Below are 10086 nucleotides of genomic sequence, written 5' to 3'. Positions count from 1 at the left end.
TTGTCAATAAATGAAGTAGAATAAATTGGGATATTGTCCTTACCATCTGGCACATTTGGAGCCAGAGTCTGCGAAGCAGCAGTCAGGACTTTGGAGCCGTGTTAGTGAAATCCCATAGATGTGGTGTTCGACCAATCACATTCTCAGCTTTCAATCGTGACATTTCAGCATGTTTTTATGCCATTATAGAACTGAAAGCAAATTTACAAGAAAGAGTACTTGCAACAGAACATCTCTGTGACCTTGATAAAATTATAGAAAACATCTTCGAGAAATCTTTATTTATTAGTTGGGGCCATGCGCCATATACTAACATGAGAGATGTGTTTTTTTTACATATACGGCAGCCAGCCACTAGGTGGCTATCAAGACACATTGGCTTCCCTCTCTGGGTGCAGTTATGTCCTCCATCTTTACACAGAGTCCATGATCCAGTCAAACATTCATGTTGTCAACATACAAGAGTCAAAAAGGGACAAAATAAGTCATTTTTTATTGTAGTAAAATGTTATGGTGAACAACAGTTTAACTGAAAGTGATAAATGAGTCCACATGTCAATAACAAAAGAGGGAGATTTTGCTGCTGCTTGCTGGTTACACAATGAGGTTCATTCATCACACAGTCACTCATTATGTGATTCTGTGTAGCAGCAAAACAAAGAGCAGGCTACAGTTCCACCTCATTACCAATTTTCTCCATCATCAGTTTTTCTGGATGGCAAGGAAAACTAGCCAGTGTTGCAGCAGATGTTGTCTATTTATGAAACTGTAAAATAAATTGTGGATTAGTATTTAGTACAGGGGAGCAGTTACAGGATTTATCGGCTCTTGGCATAGATCTTAAAGGGGTACGGAGAACGTGTGGCTCCAGTGATTCCCTCTGTCCTCAACTCAACTCCTTCCAGAGTGGAAAAACAAAACTTCTGAAACAAATTGACGAAGAACAAGAACAGCTCCATTCTCGCCAGTCCTTCTCCCAGGCAGGCCCGCTTTCCTGGGAAAGACAAGCACAACTCTCATCATCTACCCACAGTATGCAGCCAGCATCACTTTGTTCCTGCACCGCTTTAAGGTTCAGCTTGTAGGATTTAGCAGCATCTAGTGGTGGGCTTTCAAATGCAACAATCTAAGGACTCCTTCCATTACACGTGAACCTACAGTGGCCCTCAGGTTTGGTTTGATCTGCACTTCCATGCAAATATAGTTCATCAGCTCCTTTATTAAACATGAAGGGCATTTAATGATTAAAGTTTCCAACCTGCAGAGAAAGGTAAAAACGCTTCCCTCCTCACAAACTTTCCCTCAGCATCCAGGAAGTGTCCGGGGTTGAAGGTGTCTGGAGTTTCCCACTCAGTCTTGTCAAACAGCACAGAAGTGAGGTTGGGCATCACAGATGTTCCCTGCACAAAATATGAACCTGAACAATCAACTGTTGTAATTTGTATAGATGTAATATGTCTTCATCACAAGGTCTCTCCTGAAAGGATTGTCATAGGCAGACCTTTAACTTATATGATTAAGATTAAGATGCATTTATTAGTCCCAAACACATGCACAGACATGCAAAGGCACACTCATGCAGGTAGGGAAATTTAATCTCTGCTTTTAACCCGTCTGGTGCAGGACACACAGAGCAGTGAGCAACCATGTACGGTGCTCGGGGAGTGGGAGTAAGGTGCCTTGCTCAGGGGCACTAGACAGGGTAGGGAGACACTTGGATTTTTGGACAGATCAATCCAGGTTCGTCTTTTTGTTGTCTCTCCGTGGAGTTGAACCAGAGACGAACCAGAGACCTCTGCCCATAGTCCAAGTTTCTGCCACTAGACCACCGCCTCTCCCTGTATGGGTATAGTATATGTGTTTGTGACCTAAAGGAATCTTCAGTTATTGTCCATGTTTGATGTAATTATCTTGTCAGTTAAGTGTCTTCAGTAAATACTGGTCAACACACTCTAAATAGCTTCTGTAAAAAGTCAACAAATAGTGAAAATGGGAAACTGGAGGACCAACCCTTTTCTTCTGGGAGTTACATTTCCATCGAGTGTTAGGAGATGTATCACAGTAACATTAGAAGGCTCTCGCACATGGACATATTCTAAAAATGCACATTTTTGGCAGTGGTGGAAAGTAACTGAGTACATATACTCAAGTACTGTATTTTAGTATAGTTTTGTGTATATTAGAATGTACTTAAGCATTTAAAATATTGTTTTCCTGTATACCTCTACACACATTACTACATTTACATCTGCGAGTAAATGTGAGCTTAAAGAATCTTAGAAAATTATAATATGATTAAAAAGATTTTAAAAAAGTTAGTCCTAAACAGTATATATCCAAAATATCCAAAATTAAAAAAAAAACAGAATTTTGAGAGATGAAGGAAAAATATAATTTGTGGAGTAGAAGTACATTTTCTCATATTTGCTTTCTCATGGATCATCCTTAAGGAGACTTGTGACTCTTTGTAGGGGCCAAAACTGCTGGACTTAATAACACAATTTCCAACTAGTTCCAACTCTAGCAGCAACAACAGTAAACTGTCATTAACATGCTGATATTTTAATATTTCACTCACAGGGACATTCTGAGTACTTTTACTTTCATGCTACAAGTGTTATTTGCTGATACTTTTGTTTAGTAGGAGTTTGAATGCAGGACTTTGTAGTTACTGTGTGTTACAAGTAGAGGCACCTTTGGTATGGAGTAACCACCCAGTGTTGTGTCCTTGGCAGCTACTCTGAGTCCATTCAGAGGAACAATGTTTCCCATCCTCTGGATCTCATGGATGACAGCGTCAGTGTAGGGCATGTTTGGTCTGTCGGCCATAGTGGGCTGACGGCTCTGTCCGATCACTCCGTCTATCTCTGCCTGGACTTTTTCTACGGGGTAAAAGAAAAGAGTTTTAATCTATTAGCTCTTTGAGCTGCCACTGTAGGGATCATGAAATGAGGTCCCACCTTGGATATTAGGGTTCTTGATGAGGTAGATCAGGCCCCACTGCAGGGTCTTTGAGGTGGTTTCGCTGCCGGCCATGAACAGATCCAGGCAACACAGAGCCAGGTTTCCTTCCTCAAAGCCCTGTTCACTGCGCCTGTTGTGCTGTCACACAGATTGGAGGCAGAACACATATACACTTAGTTCATAAAAACGGCTCTCTCCCTGTTCATGTATGTAACGATAGAGGCTAAGTCAAGAATGTGAGCACAGTACTTTCTCTTCTATCAGGAAGGTGTCGATGTAATCTCGGGGGTCGCTGGGGTTCAGATCTAACTTGTGCCGTTCTATCTCTCTCCTGATAGATGCCACCAGAGATTTGGAGGTGCTGAAGATGCCGTTGTGAGGGCCGGGCAGGTGTTTCATCAGAGCAGGGCACGCATCATAAAGCTGTTTAGAGAAGAAACAAGGGACTCGTTCAGTCATCTTTTTTTTTATCCACAGGCAGATGAAGATCTCACTCTAGCTTTTATAATTTTGTGTTGAATACCATCAAGTGACAAATCTGCGAATGTCTGTGTTACTGTGGCGTCTTACTAGAGCCCATATGGAGCCTTCCAAGTAGGCAATCACAGTCAGATCCTTCAGCATGCTCTGAAAGTCGTGATCGCTGTAGTCAAACCGTCTCCCAAACACTATCTGACAGATGATGTTGGCTACAGCGCTGTTTAAGACCGGCACGGGGTCGAACGGCTTACCTGAACAGAAGAAATGTCTTCAGTCTATCTATTAACAGTGGTGGGACGTAATTAAGAACATGCACTTCATTATTGTACTTCTATTTTTCTGCTTTCTATGTATCTGTACTTTACTTAAGTAGATTTTAATTAAACTTTTCACTTTTCGTAACATTTATCAGCTAATACCTGTACCTCCTACTTCCCTAGACACCTTTTTACAAGGCATTGCATTACATGTTTATTTTTTTATGTTTTAGTTATCAATAATGAGATTTGAATTGATCCGCTGATCCAATCAGAGCTTGCAGGTAATATTTGACCCCTCCTCCTTCAACGAAAGCAGCAGCGATGCCATAATAATGAAGTATACGTATGAAAAAAGCTACACTCTGCAAGTACTTGTATACTTTATAATTTGTGCCTGTCCTGTTGTTTGTGCTTACCTTTCTCCTTCTCCATCTCCTCATGCAGATGTTGGCTCTCTTCACCGATGCTCCGCTCTGTGGAGCTCTTGGCCAGACCAAAGGTGCGTAGCATGGCCATGGCGAAGCGTCGCTGTCTCCTCCACACCTTCCCGTTACTGAAGAAAAGACCGGCTGGGACACAGAGAAAAGAGTGCCCTAGTAAGATCTCAGCTGGATACTCTGGAGGTTTCATCACGACATTTACCGGAGCTCATGTCTGAAAACAGTGTTGCTTTAATGCTGACAAACTTCATGTATATAATCCAGGTTTACCTGAGTTGCCTGAATAAATTCTGTTAACCATTGGGCTGCAGGGTCGATCCACAAAGTTGTCCGCCTGTGTCACTAAAGCTTCCTTCACCATCTTCCATCCAGACAGAAACACTGTTTTGTGTCTTCCCAGACGAATGCAGAACACATTCCCATAAACATCAGCGAGCTGTGGATGCAGAGGGAGAGAATAAGAGGCCTGTTGTCCAGCATGTGATTCTGGTAAAATGCATTTCTCAGCACAATATATTGTTAAGCACTGTGACTCAATATCAACAGTTTTTTGGGAGCGTTGATTTTATTAGTAAGCTTAATATCTTGTTGCCACAAAATCTTTTGTCTTACTTTTTAGTAACTCCACTATACTTGTGTAACTGAAAATTGAAATTCCGAGATACAGAATTTGTAAATGAGACATTAATTCCTCCTTAAGGACATGCTCAAGTTGCTCAAGCCAGAATCACCAAAAAACAGCACTGCATTAAATGTCTTGATGCTCTCCTCTTACCTTGGTGAGGTAAATGTGAGGCTGTTTGGCTTCGATGCTGAAGACGTTTCCTAGAAGAGGGAGTGCTAGTGGTCCCGGGGGAAAGTTAGGAGCATCCTTTTTGTTCAGAAAGTACACGAGCAGCAGAGCAGTGATAGACACCAGCAGCAGTCCCCTCAGATCGAGCCCCAGAAAGAGAGGATAGCCCCTCATCATGGAGCAGAGCAGGAGCACAGACGAGCAAATGACAACAAATTCTATCCCCCTCCTTTCCGCGCCCGTGTTAATCATTTGTGCTGTTCACACCGGCAGCGAAGCGCCACGCAGCGCCGCCCAGCGCGCATCCTCCTGGCTGTTCATACCGGACACGCATTTCTCCGCGCTGGTCAGCCCGTGATTCTGCTTTCTCCGCTGGTTGTTGTATGCTCTGTTCAATGTGGGTTCCCCTCTCTTTCCGGCTCTGTCTGTCTGCCTGCCTGTGTGCTTGAAATTGTATCATGGGGGGGGGGGGGGGGGGGATCTGGGAAATTGAAACTCCAGGAGAACAGCAGGAAAAGCAAAAGTATGGGATGCTTATTTGATCATTTATATAATGTATAATATGCCATTTATATCGTTGATAAACGATTTCCAGTGTGTTTTCTGGCGCCAGTCTTTCACTACGGTCAAGTGAGCAGACGTTCGTCTTTTCGTGGTCAAGTAAAGTGCAACATTTCTACTGTGTAATAGATCATTTCTGGATATTTCAAAGTACTATAAAAAGACTTTGCCCAATAATTCCAGTGTGAGACTGATATAACTGTGTTCAGGACCTCTCTGACTACCCACATACTGAATTTCAGACATTTTTACTATACAGATTAAGAGATATTTCAAAGTAAAGTCCAACATTTCCACTGTGGAATACATCATTTCTGGATATTTCAAAGTACTATAAAAAGACTTTGCCCAATAATTCCAGTGTGAGACTGATATAACTGTGTTCAGGACCTCTCTGACTACCCACATACTGAATTTCAGACATTTTTACTATACAGATTAAGAGATATTTCAAAGTAAAGTCCAACATTTCCACTGTGGAATACATAATTTCTGGATATTTCAAAGTACTATAAAAAGACTTTGCCCAATAATTCCAGTGTGAGACTGATATAACTGTGTTCAGGACCTCTCTGACTACCCACATACTGAATATCAGACATTTTTACTATACAGATTAAGAGATATTTCAAAGTAAAGTCCAACATTTCCACTGTGGAATACATCATTTCTGGATATTTCAAAGTACTATAAAAAGACTTTGCCCAATAATTCCAGTGTCAGACTGATATAACTGTGTTCAGGACCTCTCTGACTACCCACATACTGAATATCAGACATTTTTACTATACAGATTAAGAGATATTTCAAAGTAAAGTCCAACATTTCCACTGTGGAATACATCATTTCTGGATATTTCAAAGTACTATAAAAAGACTTTGCCCAATAATTCCAGTGTGAGACTGATATAACTGTGTTCAGGACCTCTCTGACTACCCACATACTGAATATCACACATTTTTACTATACAGATTAAGAGATATTTCAAAGTAAAGTCCAACATTTCCACTGTGTAATAGATCATTTCTGGATATTTCAAAGTACTATAAAAAGACTTTGCCCAATAATTCCAGTGTGAGACTGATATAACTGTGTTCAGGACCTCTCTGACTACCCACATACTGAATTTCAGACATTTTTACTATACAGATTAAGAGATATTTCAAAGTAAAGTCCAACATTTCCACTGTGGAATACATAATTTCTGGATATTTCAAAGTACTATAAAAAGACTTTGCCCAATAATTCCAGTGTGAGACTGATATAACTGTGTTCAGGACCTCTCTGACTACCCACATACTGAATATCAGACATTTTTACTATACAGATTAAGAGATATTTCAAAGTAAAGTCCAACATTTCCACTGTGGAATACATCATTTCTGGATATTTCAAAGTACTATAAAAAGACTTTGCCCAATAATTCCAGTGTCAGACTGATATAACTGTGTTCAGGACCTCTCTGACTACCCACATACTGAATATCAGACATTTTTACTATACAGATTAAGAGATATTTCAAAGTAAAGTCCAACATTTCCACTGTGGAATACATCATTTCTGGATATTTCAAAGTACTATAAAAAGACTTTGCCCAATAATTCCAGTGTGAGACTGATATAACTGTGTTCAGGACCTCTCTGACTACCCACATACTGAATATCACACATTTTTACTATACAGATTAAGAGATATTTCAAAGTAAAGTCCAACATTTCCACTGTGGAATACATCATTTCTGGATATTTCAAAGTACTATAAAAAGACTTTGCCCAATAATTCCAGTGTGAGACTGATGTGCCTGTGTTCAGGACCTTTCACGTCAGAATAACTCCAGTGTGAGACTGATATGCCTGTGTTAAGGACCTCTCAGGCTACCCACACACTCAATATCAGACATTTTTACTGTATAGATTAAGAGTTTTTTCAAAGTAAAGTGCAACATTTCTACTGTGTAATAAATCATTTCTGAATATTTCAAAGTACTATAAAAAGATTTTGCCCAATAATTCCAGTGTGAGACTGATATAACTGTGTTCAAGACCTCTCTGACTACCCACATACTTAATATCAGACATTTTTACTGTATAAATTAAGAGATATTTCAAAGTAAAGTCTAACATTTCCACTGTGGAATACATCATTTCTGGATATTTCAAAGTACTATAAAAACAGTTAGCTCAATAGTTCCAGAGTGAGACTGATATGCTTCTATTCCCATTCCTATGACTAGTCCCTTTTCTTGGAATCTGTAACTGTTTTACCCTCTCTTCCAGCCGCACCCATATGTAAAAATCATCTTATCCTTTTATAGGGATAATGCTTAGGTTAGATTGGGGTACCCCTTTACACTACAAATACAATTTGTCTTCCTATGTATTATGCTCTGTTCAATAAGTAGTGTTATATTTTATAATATTTTTTGAATTGGCACCAACTGTGGCTCCTTTGCTCCCTTCGAGCTTGATTATTTATCACCATTTCACTATTGCAAATCTTGTAAGTACAGGGAATATATAACAAATACATACATAACGCCAACAATGGAGGGAAAAAATGCTTTTTATAAAAAAAAACTTGTCAAAAGCTTTGTTCTTTATAACAAGGTAAAAAAAAAAATTTATGTCATTTTGTATAAAATGTGAACCTGAAACCTTTATGTAAAAAACACAAAATATCACTCAACTGTGATATTAAAACTAAAACAAATTTAGAAAACCTAAACAGCCATGACGATAAATTGGTTAAGGGGCGTAAAAGTCCAGATCAACCCCGTCCTGTTAACCTCGTAATTCAGGTGCCATTGTTGGGCCACACCAATCTTCAAACGCGGCCTTCACTTTGATATAAAACAACACTTGTAAAGTTCTGTGACTGCATCGTTCACGGTTACTATCGGGATGAGAAAATCTGTCCACAGAGAGATAGCATTATAAACACCTGGGGACTTGCACACAGACTCACAAAGTGAAAACAATACCAGTGTTGCTTTTGCAGATGGTTATACTATGAAAGGCAAAATATGTGTTTTAGGCGACCCTTTCATACACAGACGAAGTAAACAGTGTCACATATAAAAAAAAAAATGACATAGCGCATACTGATTGTGGAATTATTTTTGACACGGACAGCAATTCCAGTCAGCGGTTTGCACATTTTGAAGCTGGGCTGTGTCCATCTGGAGGCACCGGGCATGAATCCACCGGCTACATCTGTCACACTGAATCTGAAAAATTAATACTGACAGAGGTTCATTGCTTAGTAATCATTTCAAATGTTTTACCACACTAGCAGGCTTTATTCATGTTTACGAGCTTTACCATGCTTTAACCAAATGCTACATTGCTGTTGTCATGGTCATATGTCTTCATTGCTATTTTAAATAGTTAACTGTTATTGTCTCTTTGTACTACTGAGAAGAGTTGCACTTAAGTTTCGTTGTACAGCTGTTCAATGACAATAAACGCTTGAAATGAATTGGATGTAGCATGCTGCTGATAATAGCAAAGAGCAACATTTTGGAGAGACCGTGATGGACAATGAAGAATAAAAATCACCCAAACGTTTTGGTTTGTGTCCATTTGTTAACAGAAATGAAGTGAACGGACATTTTTATATATCTTTACACCAAAATTGTTGTGTGATTACAACAGGGAATTTACATTAATACGGATTTGATGGGATTTGTGTGTTAAAATGCATTCACATACTGTCTAACAGAAAATTATAAATGTGAAATCTGATTGTGAACATGTTGGACTTTACTTAGTAAAATCTCTTAATCTGTACAGTAAAAATGTCTGATATTCAGTAATTGGGTAGCCTGAGAAGTCCTGAACACAGTCATATCAGGCAAAGTCTTTTTATAGGACTTTGAAATATCCAGAAATTACCTACTTGAAGCCACAAATGTTTGACTTTTATTTAGTAAAATCTCTTCATTGATACAGTAAATATGCTTGATACTGAGTGAATGAACAGTCAGGGTGGTGCTGAGGACAACAGCCTTTGTCAGAAATTATGGAATAAAGGGATTTTACAGTAGCATAAAAGATTGTCTCGCTCCGTATCATGGACTACCTGCATTTACCATACATTCTGTAATACGGGCGCACTTGAAATCAAGAAAAGACGAACGTCTGCTCACTTGACCACAGTATACTTTCAAGGGGAAACCCTCGCTGCAGAGGATGATCCAGCTTCGGTGGTTCGATGTGAACAGCCGGTTGTGTTGACGGATTCGTTTTAATTCATGGTTCTCCAAGGGTTGCGCGTGTTGCAATGCAACTCAACTCCAGAACACTAGGTGGAGGAACGTTTTTTGTCGAGGACGACCTTAGAGACGCCTTCTTTGTGTGTGGCAGTCGTCGTCGACTGTTAATTTACATGGCCACTGCTGCTCCTCTTAGCCTTTTTCTGGCGGATAAATTTGTCCCTTATCTACGGTGGCCCTGAGAGGTCAACGAACAGCAACTTAAGAAAACACATGCAAGTTGACAAAACACAAGCAAAGTAAGAAAACATCTTCATCAATTTCACAACACAACACAACACATTACAGAAACGCGCAGGAAATAGTCATACGTGC

General features: G+C 39.6%; 1 protein-coding gene across 1 annotated transcript; it reads right to left on the bottom strand.

Annotated features, from left to right (window-relative positions):
* Nucleotides 1–474: 474 nt before the first annotated feature.
* Nucleotides 475–8698, bottom strand: LOC133961261 (cytochrome P450 2J2-like). Its single transcript, XM_062396335.1, has 9 exons — nt 4920–8698; nt 4415–4580; nt 4121–4273; nt 3535–3695; nt 3214–3387; nt 2961–3102; nt 2695–2882; nt 1259–1400; nt 475–994 (listed from the first exon to the last, which is right to left on the bottom strand). The coding sequence occupies exons 1-9, from the start codon at nt 5187–5189 to the stop codon at nt 819–821; spliced, it is 1572 nt and encodes a 523-aa protein (XP_062252319.1). The 5' UTR covers nt 5190–8698; the 3' UTR covers nt 475–818.
* Nucleotides 8699–10086: the final 1388 nt, after the last annotated feature.

Source organism: Platichthys flesus, chromosome 9, assembly GCF_949316205.1.
Source record: "Platichthys flesus chromosome 9, fPlaFle2.1, whole genome shotgun sequence".
NCBI classification, from domain to species: Eukaryota; Metazoa; Chordata; class Actinopteri; order Pleuronectiformes; family Pleuronectidae; genus Platichthys; species Platichthys flesus.
Note: the sequence above shows the minus strand (reverse complement) of the source record. Positions and strands in the feature narration are given on the sequence as shown.

What these genes read in the sequence shown, in the direction of transcription:
- LOC133961261 (XM_062396335.1), bottom strand. Translation starts at nt 5,189, where the DNA reads ATGATTAACACGGGCGCGGAAAGGAGGGGGATAGAATTTGTTGTCATT. An exon ending in CCTTCCTGATAGAAGAGAAA is followed by an intron (nt 3,103 to 3,213) that starts GTACTGTGCTCA and finishes TCTGTGTGACAG; the next exon opens with CACAACAGGCGCAGTGAACA. An exon ending in GTGGTTACTCCATACCAAAG is followed by an intron (nt 1,401 to 2,694) that starts GTGCCTCTACTT and finishes TATTTTGTGCAG; the next exon opens with GGAACATCTGTGATGCCCAA.